Source organism: Aspergillus affinis (assembly GCF_023601865.1).
Source record: "Aspergillus affinis strain CMG 70 chromosome Unknown NODE_49_length_218823_cov_86_643632, whole genome shotgun sequence".
Lineage (NCBI taxonomy): Eukaryota > Fungi > Ascomycota > Eurotiomycetes > Eurotiales > Aspergillaceae > Aspergillus > Aspergillus affinis.
Window position 1 is genome coordinate 152,364 of NW_026515830.1, and position 17,146 is coordinate 169,509.

A 17,146-nucleotide genomic window follows, 5' to 3' on the forward strand; every position below is an offset into this window, starting at 1 on the left:
GGCACAATTTCCCATTTCCACGATGCGCCTTAGATGTGGGTCGGGGTCCACCCTGACGAGCCTCGTTGGGTTTAACTCGCTGCCATTATTAGCTATGTTTAGCACATCAATCTAAAGATTTCTTCCATGGGTTGTTTCAGTCTTTCAGGCCTGTTGCTCTTCAATTGATCTTTCCATCTTTCCCATACGTATACTCCTTTTCTTTCCCCCGCAGTATATCTCCTCTTGATCTCTCCCCCATACTCCCTCCTCTATAACTTTTTCTCTCGTTCAACAACATCAACAAACATACCCAAAGAAAATGCCCCATATAGCCAACACCCCCGAATCCCTCCTCCCGCGGACCGACTCCCTAAACCCATCCACAACATGCCGCGGAACGACCAACAGCGGAAAACCCTGCCGCCGACCCCTAACAACCTCCCCAGATAGTCCACCACCCGCCAAACTCGCCAAATCAGACCCCTCCGTGCTCTTCTGCTGGCAACACAAAGACCAAGCCGCGTCTGTCCTCCAAGAAGCAACTGCCGCCGCCGCAGCACCAAATGGCACTAATCCATCCGCGCAAGCGAATCCCCGAACTAGTATCGACACGCTCATGGAACGACTGGGCGTGATGGATCTGAACGGGGGTGACGGGTCGAAACCACATCGACGGAGGACCCAGAAACAGAAGAAAAAGAAGAAGACAAGACGCACGATATGTTGCTGTTTCGAGGTCATCGAGGAAGAAGATCTGCCTGTACCTGCGAGACCGGTTCAATCTCCACCATCTCAGCCTGCACCTCAACCTCAAATGACACAAGTCTCCACACCACCCGTCGACCGTGCCCGACAAAAAGACCCCATCATGAAATGGATCCCGCCCACATTATCCGATCAAACAACCACAGTCCTAGCCAGCGAACTCGAGAAACCGATCTCCGATGCCGACGAGCCCGGATACATCTATATGTTCTGGATGACGCCGACAGACGGAACGAACAACAACGGCAACGAGATGACGCGATCCGGATCAGGAGGACCACCAACGCGGGCACCAACACGGGAACTCGCGTCGTCGTTACTAGCGCCAGAGACCGGGTCCAGTCGACATCAGAACCCGCGACGGATCAGCGACGCGTTGCAGACGGCTCGGGAGATGAATAGCCTGACGACTAATCCCACGGAGACGAGTCCGGGGACGTTACGGTTGAAGATCGGACGCGCGAATAACGTGCAGCGACGGTTGAACGAGTGGTCGAGACAGTGCTCGCATGAACTCACCCTCATTCGGTATTACCCCTATACTCCCTCGACACCGTCGCCGTCGCCGTCGCCGTCGCCGGCACGACACGGGGCAGCGGGAAGGCACGCGAGCCCTGGAGGACTTCAGGCGGGACGCAAAGTGCCGCATGTGCATCGCGTGGAGCGACTGATTCATCTGGAACTGGCGGATGTCAAGGCGCGAGACTTGGGCAAGTGTCCGGACTGCGGCAAGGAGCACCGCGAGTGGTTCGAAGTGCCGGCGGACAAGGCATCTCTGAAACGGGTGGACGACTGCATACGCAGATGGGTGGAATGGGCCGAAACTCATTGAAGCATGGGAAGGGCAAATCGTTGAGGATCATCTATCTAATACATCTTAAGAGTGAATACAAACAGGTCGCTCGGCGGACCGTCAACCCCATAGACTACCTATACAGCAATACAGCACTGTCGGCCCGGGTGATCAAATGACAGCAGCATAAACACCTATATGAAAAAGAAGATCACCTTTACTATCCCCAGCGTCACCCACAGACAGAACAGCATCACCATCACAGTCCCCCGCAGCAGAAGCAGGCCCTAGACATGAAGGTTCTGGCTCACCTAAACATAAAAAAAACACCGGCAGAGTCCTTTTCACCGATAAACTCCATGTGATGCATGGCACAGAGAAGAGGAACAGGCTTTTAGAAAATACATGCGACAACATTCGGACCAAGACCGCCAGCTGGATTGATCCCAGCATTGTTAGCAGGGCCGACCACAGGGGTGTTCTGAGGAGGGTTCTGAGGCTGGAAATTGCCCTGGTTATTCCCAACGGCATTCGGCATCGGTGGATAAAACCAGTCGTGAATGGATTATGCCCATGCAGCCGCCCAAAACCCCGTCCCCCCACACAATCACAAGCCCAGTTTTTTTTTTTTCAGAGTATGAATTCGAGGTACTGGAAGTAGTGAAATTTCATGGAATGTTGATTGTTCTGATGATGAAATTTTTTGTATAACTATACGTACCCTATAACTAATTCAACGGAATTCTCCGCGGATATCACGGTCAGGAAGGTACCGAACCGGGGATCTTGCACATCAGGAACGCGGAACACATGCAGTAATAAAAAAAAAGTGAACTTTTAACCAACGAAGAGAGGCAGGCAGGCAGTCAACAAGTGAAGGTATATATAATGTTAAGTGTAACAAAAAAACATACTTTTTTGATGCCCCCACGTGGGATTGACGCGGCCCTCTTCATGTCGAGGAAAGCTTTTGCTGCTTTGCTACACTGTCTTATAGTTAGTACGGGCTAAGAGGGTTAAGGTGATATTGACAACTAACAGTGAAGCGCTCTGCCACTGAGCTATAAGGGCAGCAGATGAACGTATGTTCAATATAGCTACATGGTATAATCATTTGTACTGAAATGTGAAACGGAGGGGTCGGTGGTGAAATGGGAGGCAGGTACAGACATTGTAAGAATGGATCGGACCGTCCAACTCAATATCGCGATATAGATGGTGATATAGATTGGAAGTGTGGACCGGGATGGTAGCGAATTACACGGACGAACTACTTGACACGATTGGCAACAGATGCAAAGAATGGAAAGGACAGAGAAAGCCATCCGTTGACTCGACGCAGGGCGACTCCAGTAGTTATAGGCAGGAACCTCCCCAGAAGGTATCGCAGGATCGTACGGCCCGGTATCCGTACGCAGCCCTGCCCGTCACGTTCCGTACAGAATCACGTGCACTCTGGGGAGAGCGGCGCCGATTCCGGTCCAGCAGATCCCATGCAAGAAGAGCCGCGGTCACTGCAGAGTCCGGCCCACTTTCTGTCATCTGCAAATCCAATTCAGTCACCGAAGGAGGCGTGGCGGAAACCTTAACAATGACCAATAACGAACCATTGGGTTAGCCACGGCATCTGGCGAACTAACGAACAGGTACTAGCTCGGTGGGTTAGTTTCTGCGCCCTATGAGAAACATGTCTGATGTTTCCACGACCTTGGACCGCCGAGTGCCACCGCCTTATACTCCTCTAGGAAGGCGGGGTGTAAGATGTGGGCAATGGGAAAGAAAACCGGAGTCGGTTCACGTCCCGCTCAGAGTGGGTGCACGCGTATGTTGCCGCTTTAGGAATGGGGATCGAGAATACCTTCTGGGCATCTCCTTCCAAGTCCAGACCCCGGTTGATTAGAAATGACGCATCAATGCTACAGAAGCTTTAACTTACAGAGTAGAATTGAGTTACCCAGAATCTATCCAGTAGAATTTCAAACTGGTATCAAATCGGCATACGGTGTAGCTAATTGAATCACAACATGTTCTTTCATATGCTCATAGCTCATAATACAAAATAAGCCACAGTATACTGACTCGGCCGAGAATCCCAGACCCAAGGTATACATTATGCAATACATCAACACGGAAGACAAATGCCTCTCTCTCGGCATGACACTATACCAACTTTTTCTCGCAACGCCCGCCAGAAAGATGTATGGATGGAATGAAGACAGGAAAGAAGAAGAAATCGGAAAGCAGACAAACAGACGCAATCTACCATCTACCATCCGCGCTTGGCCAGCTTGTCGGCCTCCTGCATCTGCGAGACGTTGATGCCAACCATGGCCTCGCCCAGACCCTCGCTGACCTCCGCGAGGACCTTGGGGTCCTTGTAGTGAGTGACGGCCTGGACGATGGCCTTGGCGCGCTGCTTCGCGTCGCCCGACTTGAAGATACCGGATCCGACGAACACTCCGTCACAGCCCAGCTGCATCATGAGAGCGGCGTCGGCGGGAGTGGCAACGCCACCGGCGGCGAAGTTGACCACGGGCAGACGGCCCTTCTCGGCGGTCTGGCGCAGCAACTCGTAGGGGGCCTCCAGCTCGCGAGCAAAGGCGCGCAGCTCGGGCTCGGGGTCGGGGGAAGACTGGAGGATGGCGCGAGCGCGGGCAACTTGGGCGTTGACGGTGCGCATGTGCTTGACGGCCTCGACGACATCTCCGGTACCAGCCTCACCCTTGGTGCGGATCATGGCCGCACCCTCGGAGATACGGCGGAGGGCCTCGCCCAGGTTGCGGCAGCCGCAGACGAAGGGAGCCTTAAAGTTGTGCTTGGTGACGTGGTAGACGTCGTCGGCGGGGGTCAGGACTTCGGATTCGTCAATGTAGTCGATGCCAATGGCCTCGAGGATCTAAAGGACAAGAAATCGTCAGCTTCTCATATCCAGGCCCAGAGTGGCAATTGAGACGTACCTGGCATTCAACGAAGTGGCCAATACGGGCCTTAGCCATGACGGGGATGGTGACGGACTTCATGATGTCCTTGATCATGCTGGGGTCGGACATGCGGGCCACGCCACCCTCAACTCTGATATCAGCAGGGACACGCTCGAGGGCCATGACGGCGGCGGCACCGGCCTCCTCAGCAATGCGGGCCTACAGGAAAGATGACTGTTAGTATCGCAAGTCCTGCCGATCATATCGATCATTGATTGAGCGCATACCTGTTCCGCATTGACAACGTCCATGATCACGCCACCCTTCAACATCTGGGCCAAGCCGGCCTTGACGGTAAAGTCATTGGAAGCAACGTTCTGCTGAACAGCCATTGTGAAGAGTAATTGAGCGAAGCGGGGTGCTAGTAAAGGTCTAGGAAAGAGCGAAGGGAGGGGAACGGACGGGGAGTATGTACAGGGAAGCAAGTGTGGGGGAGGACGAGAGGGGACAGAGATTGAATTTAAAAGGTTGCCCCGTGAGTCACGGAGAGTCGGAATCCGATAAGGAAAGGGAATGGCAAACGTCTGCCTGAGGAAAGAGGATTCCCCGCCGACTTTTCCCAGCGGTTGTTCCGCCCGCGGAGTGCGTAGCCAATCCGAGCGTCGGTGTCCCTCCATTGCCCGCGCCTTGTGTCGCCGCTTTCCCGCGGGTGCCCCTCAGGCCGTCAGGCATTCAGGCACCCAGGCACAATCTTGTCAGGTATCATGCGGTATTGTCGAGTATCCGGTATTGTTCCGTATGGTCCTACTGAGGTGGTCATTTACATATCCATCCATAGATACCTAGGTAGATATACCTAGATATACCTAGGTATCAGAGATCCTTTGAGTTGACTCTATGCCTGAGGGCAAGACGTCCTGATTCAAGCGGCATATGATCGCCTGCTTATCAACGGTGTCAAGCGGGTCCTTCACTACAGCCTGCACGTCAAGGTCGCTGAGGCCTGGCTCGTAGGCATCATAACTAGCTGAACCGAATAGATACACCCCGACTAGCTGGTCTTTCAGGTGATCAGTAAGACGCTTGACCATTTCCTCCAGGTAAGCTTCCACCTCTTCTGGCAGTTTGTTCGCCATTGTGGTCTACTCTGATTTAGCTTTGCCAGCGCTGAATTGCAAGCTAAGACTTTTTGAATATGGTAGGAGGACTTTGGCTGGAGGGTGTAGTGGAGTTGAGTTGTACGGGATGTAAACAACTGCCTAGAAGCCTAGGCATCTGACCGCCCCGTGACGTCATTTACCTACGACCTACCTCCGCATACCACCGTCTTCTCCAACTCCAGCAAGCAACGACCAGCTTCATATCTCCCTGCACATAGCCCAATTGCATCCAACACACTTCAATCAGCCTGCTACTATCACCAATCATTTACCCACCGCAAAACAATCTCAAAATGACCCTCCTCATATCCCGCACCTCCGCCATCCTCAGTGTCGGCCTCGGCCTCGGCCTTTCCCTATCTCCCTCCTCCCCATTCCGCTCCACCCCGATCCAATGCCAATACACGGCACCGTATCCACAGACCACGGCATCCACCGAATCCGGCTGGGCCATCGACGACCAGGACCCTCTCCTGCGGAAGCAAGGCACCACGGGCCCGGCCAGTGGCATCTTCACGGCGTCGACCATGCGCCAGGTCAGTTTGGGGAGCGTGCTGGGTCTCGTGGCAGGTGTGGGATTGCGGGCGTTTTCGAAGGCCCTGGTGGTGCTGTTGGGTATGGGTCTTGTTGTGGTTGAGGTATGTGCTTTCTTTGCTTCTGTCCTGTTCTCGTCCCTTGCCCTATGGTAGTTAGGTTGGCTCTTTTGAGGGCGTGAGTGCTGATTGGATTTCGTATACATAGTGGGCGGCTGCCAAGGGGTACAATATTCTCCCCCTTCAGAAGATGCAGAAATATGTGAAGGGAGTGGATTTGCAGAAGGCTGTGTCGAGGCAGATTCCGTTTAAGCTGAGCTTTGGGGCGACGATGGCGCTAGCGGCCTTTGCGCAGTTTTGATTCACGGGTTTATACGTTGGAGTTGGGATACTAGGTACTTGGTTTAGAAAGAAATGGAGGTGTTGTATATAGATGGACTGTACACCAAAATCAAACGAAATATTACATTTTATATTCGGTAGCGACAGCTCATAATTGACGGTTATATAGTCGGTACACTGTTATACAAAGGGGTATCATCAAGTCATGCAATTGCACCAATCAAGCCAACACGAGATCTTCTAGAATGCCCTCCATCTCTTCGCGCGACAGGGGCACCCCCAGAAGCTCCATTCCGCTCGTGTCCATCCGAGACGTGATCATCTGGTGGTCGTGGAATTCCTTCAGCAAAGTCCGGAACATCATCTCGGACGAGGCGATGAATTCCTCCGAGGCCTTCTGGTAGAGCATGCGGAAGTCGATGCCGGTCTCTTCGCGGCCTCCGCCCTGCCGTTCCTCGGCGTAATGGCCGCCGTCGATCTCGTCGTCCGATTGGTGTCCGTCGTCCATGACGGTCAGGAGCTCGGTCAAGAGCACGCGGTACAGGTTGCGCGCATTCTCTGGCAAACTTTTGAGCACGAACTCGACACCTTCCTTGCCGCCAATGCGTCGGCCCTTGCGGCCCAGAAGACCGTGGACCTCCTCCACGACGTCGAACTCGCCGTCAAAGGATCCAAAGGTAGTGCAGTCGTGGAAAATGTAGTTGAACTGATCCCGCAGACTGATGTCCCACATCAACAAGAAATTGGGGGTGTCGGCAGTCACCAGAAGATTGATCTTCGGTGTCACGGCCAATCGCGCAAGGAGAGCTTGGTTGGCCGCTCGTCGGAAGGAAGGCGCATCGATTGAGTTAATGAGCACCGTGATCGGTTTGCGAGAGGGCTGCGACTTCAGAACGGATTGCAGCAATTCCAAAACCTCCACTGGCTGAGACCCCATTTTAGAGGGGATGTCAGCCCCAAGAACCGCCGTGACAATCGTAGCAAATATCGATCGAATGGAGACATTCGGCGTGTGGCCGTTGACGATGACAATGGAGGGTGGATCGTCGCTGTATTTGTGGTGAACCCAATCGGCAAACCCCTGCACCAGCTCGCGCTTGCAACCGTACCCATACAGACAGATATTGAAGCCCTGGTCGAACTCGAAGTTCCATTGCGGAAAGGACCGACAATGCAGGTCGAACAAGAAAGACTTCTCCTTCTTGAAGGGATCCACATATTGCGACAATTTCTCGAAGTATTCCTCATGCGTTAGCAGCGGCACTTTGTTGAAGTTGTTATTGGACGTCCGCGGGGGACCAGCGCGATTCTGGAAAAAGTAGCGCTCGTGAGCAGGCAGCTCTCCCTCCGGCGTAGGAGACCGCTTGTTTTTCGCGCCTTTCGGTCGTCCTGCTCGGCGCTTTGGGGTCGCCGCCGTCTTCTTGCCAGTCGGGGCGTCCGCGTCGGCCTCGACCGAGTCAACCACATCTCTGCCCCCCTCGGCAGGTGTCTCCCGCCCTTCATTCTCCTCTTCCAAGATCTCCTCCGCTAAACGGTCTCCCCCGTCCCAAATGTCTTCTTCGTCCTGCTCGAGGAGCAGACGCGCGCTTTTCTTCTTCGCAGATCGATCGGCATTCTTGACTCTCGATGGCGTCGGGGCAGCCTTCTCCTTCGTCGGAGTCGAAAAGAGAGCCTTTGCCTTAGACTTGTGCGTGGGTGTCCTCAGTCCGGATTCCTTCAAAGCCGCTGGCGTCGACGCCGTCGCTTTCTTAGGGGTCGATTTCTGGGGCGTGGATTTCATCCGCTTCACCGGCGTCGACTCGACCGGATCCTCATCGTTCGCGCTTCCATTTGTGGCGCCATTAAGTTTTACCGTTCTCTGTCTCTTCGGCGTCGAGACAGGACGCTCGTCATCTGAATCTGGTTGCTTCCGTTTCATTTCAGTAAGTTATGCCTCGAACGGAGGGTCATCGGTGAAAGGGTCGACACGCGCAGAGTGAGAAATACCATTCAGACAGGACAGTCGCTCGTAATCGCTAGATTTGGAAAAACAGGACGCAAGGGCGTAGACAGGGAGAGCGGCGGTGGAATGTTGATCTCTCGTGGCTTTGCTTTCTTTTGTTTAACCACGGCGCGGCTGGGCCGACTGTTTCTCCGAGTCCCGCGGTATCGGCGAGGCGGTCGAGGAAGAGAGAGGGCGACTGCGGCATTTCCTCCTCTCCACTCAACGCCTTTGATAAAGAACGACTCGACGGGTTTTAGGCTTTCAGGTTCTGCGGCAGTACTCTCTAGTGGGCGATCTTGATCCTCCACAGAGTCTGAAAAGGAGTCGGCGTGAGTCAGTCAATCCTTCGCTTCTGACTCATTTCCCCGGTTTATCGAGCTAGCTCAGGTACGGAGAACTATATCTATACCTCGCACCAGCTCTCGACCCGGACTGCCACCCAACTCCTTTTGTGATATCTATTGATCTAACAATTCTTCTCGCCTAGCAGAATCTTCTTATTGCCTATCCCGCCCAACCTGCAGCCACCATGGCGACCTTCGCCAGGATGATGAAGGGCCAAGTGCGCAATTATTCCGCACCGCTGGACATGGCCATTCCTGCCGCCAAACAGAAATACATCCCCTCCTCCGGAACCTACCCCAAGGGATTCAGCGTCTCGGGAACCCACGTGGGCGTGAAAGCTTCCAACACCAAGTTCCCTGACTTGGCCCTCATCTCCTCCGAGACGCCGTGTTCGGCGGCCGCGGTGTTCACCACCAACAAGTTCCAGGCGGCCCCCGTTCAAGTGAGTCGGGATATCCTCAAGAACCGCCAGGGACAGGGAATTCAGTCTGTGGTGATCAACTCGGGCTGCGCCAATGCCGTGACTGGCAAAGGCGGCTTGGAAGATGCTGTGAGCATGGGCAAGACGGTAGACGAGTGTAATGGTCTCCACGAGCCTAGTACTCTTGTCATGAGCACCGGAGTCATTGGACAGCGGTATGTTCGCGCCCATGAACGCCCTCAATTCTCAACTTGAGACCGATTGCTAACACTTAGCTCGCCAGTCTTCCCATCTCCAAGATCCTTGACAAGATCCCCACCGGTCACGCCAACCTCTCCTCCACCCACGATGCCTGGCTCTCCACTGCCCGTGCCATCTGCACCACCGATACCTTCCCCAAGCTTCTGTCCCGCACCTTTACGCTTCCCTCCTCGCCCGGGCGCACCTACAGCCTCGCCGGCATGACCAAGGGAGCCGGTATGATCCACCCGAACATGGCCACCCTGCTGGGCGTTCTCTGCACCGACGCCCCCGTCGAACCGTCCGCCCTGCAGTCCCTGCTGAAACACTCCATCTCGCGCTCCTTCAACTCGATCTCCATCGACGGCGACACCAGCACCAACGACACGATCGCCATCCTAGCCAACGGCGCCGCTGGCGGAGCTCCCATCAGCTCCTCCTCGTCGAACGACTACGCCGCCATGCAGGAGGTGCTCACCTCGTTCTCGCAGTCCCTGTCGCAGCTCGTCGTGCGTGACGGCGAAGGCGCCACCAAGTTCGTGACGGTGCGCGTGCAGAACTCGCCCGACTATGAATCCGCCCGCCTCATCGCCTCCACCATCGCTCGGTCCCCGCTCGTCAAGACGGCCCTGTACGGCAAGGACGCCAACTGGGGCCGCATCCTCTGCGCTATCGGATACACGCAGGGCGTCGCACCCGGAACCGTCGTCCCCGAGCAGACCAGCGTCAGCTTCAAGCCCGTCGACGGCAGCCCCATCCTGAAGCTTCTTGTCAACGGCGAGCCTGAGCAGGTCGACGAGGAGCGCGCTAGTGTCATCCTCCAGGAAGAGGATCTGGAGATTGTGGTGGACCTGGGCGGTGGTGAGAAGGGCCAGCAGGGTCTGGGAGGTGAAGAGGCGGTGTACTGGTTCTGCGATTTCAGTCATGAATACGTGACGATCAACGGCGATTATCGCACCTAAACTGCCTCGATATCCTCCTGCCTTGCCTTATCCAAATCAACAGCACATCTGCTGCTGTATTGGTAACAAAAACAAACAAAAGATAACTCAATCTGCAGAGCAGGTTTCTCGGGAATATCTTGAATATGCCTAAATAAATAGATATCTACCTATTATTAATATTTAAATCTCACCATGTACGTAATGACTATTAACCCAATAAACCAATAACATCCAGCCCAACTCCTACCCACCCAAGGTATCTAGTATCATTAACAAGCAAAGAAAGGTCACCATAATTCAGTATCTCCCTCCCCTACCGAAAACCCATTCATAACTGCATTCCATTCGGGTAGAAACGGGATCTCGGACATGGAGAAATCAACCCCTGAGAAGATATTCGGATTACTGCTCGGGTTGTCGGTGAGGAATGTATGCTCTTCTTGGAAGGAGGTTAGTTCTGGAGGATGGGAATGAGAATGAGGGTGAGGAAGAAGATGAGGAAGTTGATGAGGAGACGAAGACACGACTGCCTCTGGCACATTCGTATGGGCATGTCCAACGTATGACGAGTTCTCAACGACGAGCGGCTGCAGTTGTACATGTCCTTGCTGGTACATGTGACGGATCTCGTGGTCTCCATCTCCCTCGCCATCGCCATCAATCTCATTAGATGACGGCCTAGATTGAGACCGGGACCTCGCACGTCGCAACGACAAAGCCTGGGCACGAAGCAAAGTGAGACATTTCCAGATACTCCCCTGTCCCTGGGCCTGTTGCGTCTGTCCCTGTCCAGAATATGCGCCATTTGATGCCGAATCAGACGAAACGCCCTCTCCGTCTAGACTCATCGTGACCGGAAACACAGCGTCAATTAACTTCCACGCCCTTTCGGTGTCTGTTCCGCTCGGACAAGAGCACAGACAGCGCAGCACGTACGCGAGCGCATACCACGGCGTGTACGTCGTGAAGAGCCATCTGAAGCCATCGGAGAAGCTACTTTTCAGGAGAGAGTTGCTTTCCATGCTTTCGCAGGCGAGACGGAATGAGGGTCTGAATCCGTCGGTGTTGGATGTGTCGGTCGGATGAGGTTTAGGATTCCCGGGCCCGTTCCCGTTCTGCATCTGCATGCTGATCTCCTCGCGCAGTGTCAGCATGAATTCCATTTTCCTTCGCGCCGTGATGAAATGCTGCATGGCGACGCGGGCGAGGGTATCTTGTCTTGGTTCCCCTCCTGCTGCTGCTGCTGCTGCTGCTGGTGATGCCTTGTGTCTAGGTCTGGGTGGGAATGAGATGCCGTGTTTCCGGGCGACGAGCTGCGAGCGATCGTGGATCAATTTTCGCTTCGCGGTGATGTCGGGCAGTGCGTCTGCGGAGAAAGGTTCCCGGGTGCCGAGAATGGGGTTAATGAGTTGGCAGGACTCGGTCTGGATCAGAAAGAAGGACATTTCTGTCCAGCCGGTTGTTTCGGGGGGGAGTTGGGTCATGGTCGGGAAGAGTTGATGGTCGTCAATGTTCAGAGGCAGTCGGAGGTTGCGGTTAGGAGCGTCCAGCGTCAGCTCGAAGCCTTGGTCTTCGGGCGCGCGGGAATCGAGCACGCATAGATGCCACCAGAGACGGAGACGCATCTCGGTGTCGAATGGGCTCAGCTGGAGGTCTGCGCCGTCGCGATGGAGTCCCAGTGACTGGGCGAGTCGGATGGCTAGGCCGTTGAGGACCCATGAGCTGCGTCCGGTTTCGTGGACGCGTAGACACGTCTGGACGTATAGGGCGTGGTTAGCTAGGCTCCAAAGCACATATTTCTTAATCATTGGAGTGGTTTCACATACTGTAAAGATCGCCAGAGCTTGTAACGCCGTCATCTCCGGCTGGTTCATCACATCGGTTGCTATGAGAAGTCTGTCCAAGGCAGTCTTGTAGCGCTTCAGGAGAACGGATCTCTCCTCCACCGAAAGTTCAGGTTCGCCGTGGAACCCTAGAGCCGTGATGGCGGCGAAATAGATCGCAAAGGTCAATGCCACCATGGACGATCCTGCTGATTTGGGATCGAGGATCGTTGCTATCACGGCAGATTGGGTGGTCGGTATATGCAAGATCTTGAGAACGGGATCCACAGACTTCACATACACGGACCAAAGTCGCAGGGCCAGCTGCGAATCCGGATAGAATTCGAGCAAGCCGGACGAGGTGCTCGTTGGGGGTCTAGGCTGCGCGGCTAACCTGGGAGTACTTGCTTGTTGCAGTTGCGAGGGCTCTCTTTCAGGGCCGGACGCAGGTGTCATTTTCATTCTTTGGTCCTGCTTGATGCATTAGAAGGGTGATCCAAGTTCTAACAGGTAACTTGCAATGCAAATATAGAAAAGTAGGACTTACATCCTGAAGCAAGTCCTTGATATTCGAATTATTCACATACTGCACCATCTGCCCATCATTCAACAACAGCTCCCAGGACATATGAGAGCGTTGCGCCGGCGAAGGCCGATGGCTTATGGCATCTTGTCGCCCTTGATCCTCGGAGTCACCGCTGGTCGCCACGCCAGGGCCTCTGTTCTCACAGAGATACGCAAGAATAGATTCTACGCGCTCCAGGCGGTCAGCAATGCCTTGCAGAGAGGGACTCTTTTGTTCGCTGCTCGGATAGACGCAGGTACAGCCCGCCCTGGCGCAGTTCGTGCACGGCACGCCGCGGTCACAGCGGACCTTGCGGCGATGGCAGCCCAGACAGGATCGGGCGTCTATTCTGCGATTTCTAGCGTGATCCGAAACGGTCTTTTGTATTTTTGGCATCTTGAATTCGAAGCATCATCAATTGGACAGGTTGATGAAGAAAAGCAATCCCCGGTTGAGGTCGAGGAAGATGACGGAGTGTTGTAGCCGAGATCTCCGCCGCCACTTTGTATATCTTCGGCGATCTCGGCCACACACCCCGAGCACATCCTCGCGTCGATGAGATCGTCAACGTCGATAGATTTTTCTTCGGAGGTGGACCACCGCAGCTCCGAATTCGAATCTGATAGCACTTTGTATTTATATTGCCCATCATGGCCCTAAGCAAGGGATGTCAGGATCCATGGCAAACGCTAGTCCAAAATGACCGAATCGCACTCTTCAGAATCAGACGACATCTCAAATGTCCAGGAGCCAACTCCCTCGCAGCCCGAGTTCCGTGAAGGAGGATATGGCTGGGTCTGCGTGGCCTGCACATTCCTGATCAATGCCCATACGTGGGGCATCAACGCTGTACGAAGCCCTTCCCTTCCTCTTCACCCACCCTTAGCCTAACATGTAACCCTAGGCCTACGGAGTCTTCCTCTCCTACTACCTCTCCACCGACATATTTCCTGGCACCACTGCCCTCGAATATGCCTTTGTCGGCGGCCTCAGCATCTCCTGCGCGATGTTCATCGCCCCTTTAGCTACCTTCCTCAGCCAACGCATCTCCACGCGCTTCGTGCTCAACCTCGGCACAATCCTCGAGGCCGTGTCACTCATCACCACGTCCTTCGTGAAGACAGACTGGCAGCTCTTCCTCTCGCAAGGAATCTGCTTCGGTATCGGCATGGGCCTCTGCTTCTGCGGCTCCGTGGGGGTCGCGTCGTACTGGTTCCGGAGGAAACGGAGCCTGGTGAATGGCATTGCATCCGCGGGTTCGGGCATCGGGGGTCTTGTATACTCCCTCGCTGTGGGAAAGATGATTCCTCAAATGGGATTTCCCTGGGCGATGCGCGTGCTGGGTATTCTGGCTTTTGTGGTGAATGTGGTGTGTGCGAATTTGATGAGGATTCCCTCCACTACCCCAACCTCTCCTCCCTCTACTACCACCAAAGAAATTAGGGAGAAGGAGAAGGAAGAAAAGAAAGCTAGAAACCTACCCCATCTCCCTCCCTTCCTCCTAAACATCGACTACCACCTCCTCCTCGGCTGGGCTTTCCTCAGCGGCCTGGGCTACGTGACCCTCCTATTCAGCATGTCCGCGTACTCCGTCGCCATCGGCCTCACGCACTCACAGGGCAGTTTAGCCAGCGCACTGCTGAATCTCGGGCAAGCACTGGGCCGACCAGCCGTGGGACTCGTCAGCGACAAGGCCGGACGAATGCGCACGGCGTTCGCGGCGGCGCTGCTCTCAGGGATCCTGCCGCTGGTGGTCTGGATCTTTGCGGACGGGGTCGGAGTCACGTATTTCTTTGCGATCGCGGTGGGGTTGTTCGCGGGGACGTTTCTGGCCGCTGCGGCGCCGTTGGTGGCGGAGGTGGTGGGCATCCAGCAGTTGGGGACGGCGCTGGGGCTGTTTTGGTTCGTGTTGGGCCCGCCGACGGCTGTGGCGGAGGCCATTGCGGTGCAGTTGCGGGATGAGGATGGCCGGTCGAAGCCGTATCTGCGAGTGCAGCTGTTTGTGGGTTGTATGTATCTGGGATCGGCGGGTTGTTTGGCGTGTTTAGGGCTGAGGATGAGGAAGAAGAGGCAGGAAGCTACGGATGAAAAGTCGGGGAGATAGATAGATCTGATCAACCCGCCTGAGCAAAACTACGCTAGACGAATCATGTCATAGAAAAACAATCACCGACAATGAAATTAGAATTTTCGTGCCTTTTTCAGATATAAAAAAAATATGGTTACAAACCAGGTTGGTGCTATGTACAGCTGCGGCCGCACTTTTCCCGACGGAAGACACGCCGTCAACTTCCAAGTCCCCATTTTCTGCCAACATGCAAAGAGATCGGACCACAACAGTGCACCACCCGGAATTGAACGTTTAAAAAGATAACAAACCAAAACCCCTCGTTCTTCTCACTCGTACGAACTCATCAAGAAGACAGAGAAGTCCCTGCTTAGTTGCCGGGAACCAGGCCCTTGAGACCTCCTCCGATGTCGCCTTCACGGGCGGCAATTTCAAAGTATCCGTATATAATACTAGAGGCAATGTTAGTCAGGTGGGTGAAAAATCGATAGATCAGATCAACTTACGTCACGGCAAGGAGAATACCGGTACCGCTGCCCAGGGCACCGAGAAGGTCCGAGGCGACGGAGAGAGCACCGATGCAGGCACCACCGAAAGCGGCGGCGGTAGGGATAACACGCTTGAGCTCCTTGTACATGCTCTGCTCACGGTGGCCGGCCATCACGAGTCCCTGGTCCTTGAGCTGCTTGGCAACGTCACGGGGAGCGGAGCCGGAGACCTCGATCCAGGTCTTGGAGAAGAGAGCACAGGCCACCAGCATGAAGGTGATGTAGACGGCGGTGTGGATGGGGTCGAGGAGAGACTCCTTGAAGTTGAGGGGAGGAGACATATAGTAGGCGATACCCGAAGACGCGTGCAGCTGGGCGGATCCCTCGCGGGGCTCCCAGACTCCGAGGAGCTTGACAAGGATGTTGTCCGAGAAGCGCGAGTACAGCATCTGACTGATCAGGAAGATGTTGGAGCACAGAGCGGACTGCAGCATGATGGGCATGTTGGAGGTGTAGAAGAGACGGACGGGGTAGGAGCCGCGCATTCCACGCTGGCGCGAGGACTTGACAGGGATCTCCACGCGGAAGCCTTGCAGGTAGATGACAGCGGCGAAGACCAGGAGAGTGGCCAGCAGGTTCATGACGTTGGGGAGGTTCTGGCGGTAGAAGGCCTCACGCAGAGCACGCTGCTTGTCGGACCAGGTCAACAGAAGGTGGAACAGGGCGATGATGGCACCCTCGAACTCGGGGCCACGGCCGGTGTTGATGGTCGTGGGGGAGAACGCCTTCCAGACGATGGATTCACAGATGTTGGTGGCAATGAACAGGGAGATACCACTGCCCAGGCCGTATCCCTTCTGGAGCAGCTCGTCCAGCAGGATGACAACCAGACCGGCAACGACCAGCTGGACGATCAGCAGAACACAGATACCAGCGCCAAGGTCGCTGGGCTGGCCATAGAGACCAGTCAGGACGTAAACACAGGCCTGACCGAAGGAGAGGATGATAGCGAAGAGCTTCTGAGCGGTCTGGTAGAGCTCACGGTCGGTCTTGAGGTCCAGGTTGACGTCAATGAGGTGGGTACCAGCGAGGAGCTATCAGAGAAAGCCTGTTAGACAGATCCAGAAGAGGCCGAAGCCAAAAAAGACACGTGCCAACCTACCTGGAAAACCATGCCGGAGGAGATGATGGGGGTGATACCCAATTCCATCAAAGTACCCCGGTTACTGGCCAGCATCATACGCAGCCAGTACAGAGGATCCGAGGTGTCGGAGGAGACAATGCCGTACAGAGGCATCTGACTCATGACCAAGAAGATCAACAAGGTCAACTAGAGGTATCTATCAGTCTTGAGGTCCATCTTCTGCGACTCGACCGAAGCGACGTACCCCCGTCCACATCAACTTCTGGTTGAAGGGAACCTTAGTTTCCGGGGCTGCCACCTCCGGGAGGAGGGGCGTAAAAGGTTTAATCAGGTCGAGGAATCGGACTAGACGTGGGAATCAGTATTTGTCGATCCATTGAGGGTATATTGAAGACGCCGTCGCGAAGATATTTTGCGACCGCGTGCAGAGGAACTCACGGCCGCTCATTGTGACTGTCCACAGCCCCAGCTGCAAGAATTAGGGGGGGAAGATTAAAAAAGGAAATAGGCTGGAAACAACAACCAGCTAAAGGAGCGAAGATGAAGTCAAGAAGAAAAAAGAAGATGGGGGGGAAAAGAACAAGAGACGAAGAGAAGAACGGGGAAGGAGGAGAAAGGGACGAGTTCG

At 54.7% G+C, this 17,146-nt stretch overlaps 9 protein-coding genes across 9 annotated transcripts; 4 read left to right on the top strand and 5 right to left on the bottom strand.

Annotated features, from left to right (window-relative positions):
- Positions 1-301: 301 nt before the first annotated feature.
- KD926_007860 (uncharacterized protein) lies at positions 302-1,579 on the top strand (the record flags this gene model as incomplete). The annotated part of the gene is made up of 1 exon (XM_053100752.1): positions 302-1,579. One exon carries the CDS (start codon positions 302-304, stop codon positions 1,577-1,579), a length of 1,278 nt encoding a protein of 425 aa, XP_052955625.1.
- Positions 1,580-3,806: 2,227 nt separating this feature from the next.
- Positions 3,807-4,853, bottom strand: KD926_007861 (pyridoxal 5'-phosphate synthase subunit PdxS; the record flags this gene model as incomplete). Its single annotated transcript, XM_053100755.1, has 3 exons — positions 3,807-4,436; positions 4,498-4,680; positions 4,749-4,853. 3 exons carry the CDS (start codon positions 4,851-4,853, stop codon positions 3,807-3,809), a joined length of 918 nt encoding a protein of 305 aa, XP_052955626.1.
- Positions 4,854-5,327: 474 nt separating this feature from the next.
- On the bottom strand, positions 5,328-5,597 carry KD926_007862 (uncharacterized protein; the record flags this gene model as incomplete). The annotated part of the gene is made up of 1 exon (XM_053100756.1): positions 5,328-5,597. The coding sequence occupies one exon, from the start codon at positions 5,595-5,597 to the stop codon at positions 5,328-5,330; it is 270 nt and encodes an 89-aa protein (XP_052955627.1).
- Positions 5,598-5,914: 317 nt separating this feature from the next.
- On the top strand, positions 5,915-6,515 carry KD926_007863 (uncharacterized protein; the record flags this gene model as incomplete). Its single annotated transcript, XM_053100757.1, has 2 exons — positions 5,915-6,259; positions 6,363-6,515. 2 exons carry the CDS (start codon positions 5,915-5,917, stop codon positions 6,513-6,515), a joined length of 498 nt encoding a protein of 165 aa, XP_052955628.1.
- A 201-nt stretch (positions 6,516-6,716) lies between these two features.
- KD926_007864 (origin recognition complex subunit 2) lies at positions 6,717-8,414 on the bottom strand (the record flags this gene model as incomplete). The annotated part of the gene is made up of 1 exon (XM_053100758.1): positions 6,717-8,414. The coding sequence occupies one exon, from the start codon at positions 8,412-8,414 to the stop codon at positions 6,717-6,719; it is 1,698 nt and encodes a 565-aa protein (XP_052955629.1).
- A 595-nt stretch (positions 8,415-9,009) lies between these two features.
- Positions 9,010-10,448, top strand: KD926_007865 (bifunctional ornithine acetyltransferase/N-acetylglutamate synthase; the record flags this gene model as incomplete). Its single annotated transcript, XM_053100759.1, has 2 exons — positions 9,010-9,461; positions 9,530-10,448. The coding sequence occupies 2 exons, from the start codon at positions 9,010-9,012 to the stop codon at positions 10,446-10,448; spliced, it is 1,371 nt and encodes a 456-aa protein (XP_052955630.1).
- A 269-nt stretch (positions 10,449-10,717) lies between these two features.
- KD926_007866 (Zn(II)2Cys6 transcription factor) lies at positions 10,718-13,214 on the bottom strand (the record flags this gene model as incomplete). The annotated part of the gene is made up of 3 exons (XM_053100760.1): positions 10,718-12,184; positions 12,257-12,724; positions 12,801-13,214. The coding sequence occupies 3 exons, from the start codon at positions 13,212-13,214 to the stop codon at positions 10,718-10,720; spliced, it is 2,349 nt and encodes a 782-aa protein (XP_052955631.1).
- Positions 13,215-13,517: 303 nt separating this feature from the next.
- On the top strand, positions 13,518-15,184 carry KD926_007867 (MFS general substrate transporter; the record flags this gene model as incomplete). The annotated part of the gene is made up of 3 exons (XM_053100761.1): positions 13,518-13,667; positions 13,723-14,827; positions 15,069-15,184. The coding sequence occupies 3 exons, from the start codon at positions 13,518-13,520 to the stop codon at positions 15,182-15,184; spliced, it is 1,371 nt and encodes a 456-aa protein (XP_052955632.1).
- A 72-nt stretch (positions 15,185-15,256) lies between these two features.
- Positions 15,257-16,966, bottom strand: KD926_007868 (translocon subunit SEC61; the record flags this gene model as incomplete). The annotated part of the gene is made up of 5 exons (XM_053100762.1): positions 15,257-15,338; positions 15,393-16,468; positions 16,537-16,704; positions 16,763-16,863; positions 16,957-16,966. The coding sequence occupies 5 exons, from the start codon at positions 16,964-16,966 to the stop codon at positions 15,257-15,259; spliced, it is 1,437 nt and encodes a 478-aa protein (XP_052955633.1).
- Between the last annotated feature and the right edge of the window lie 180 nt (positions 16,967-17,146).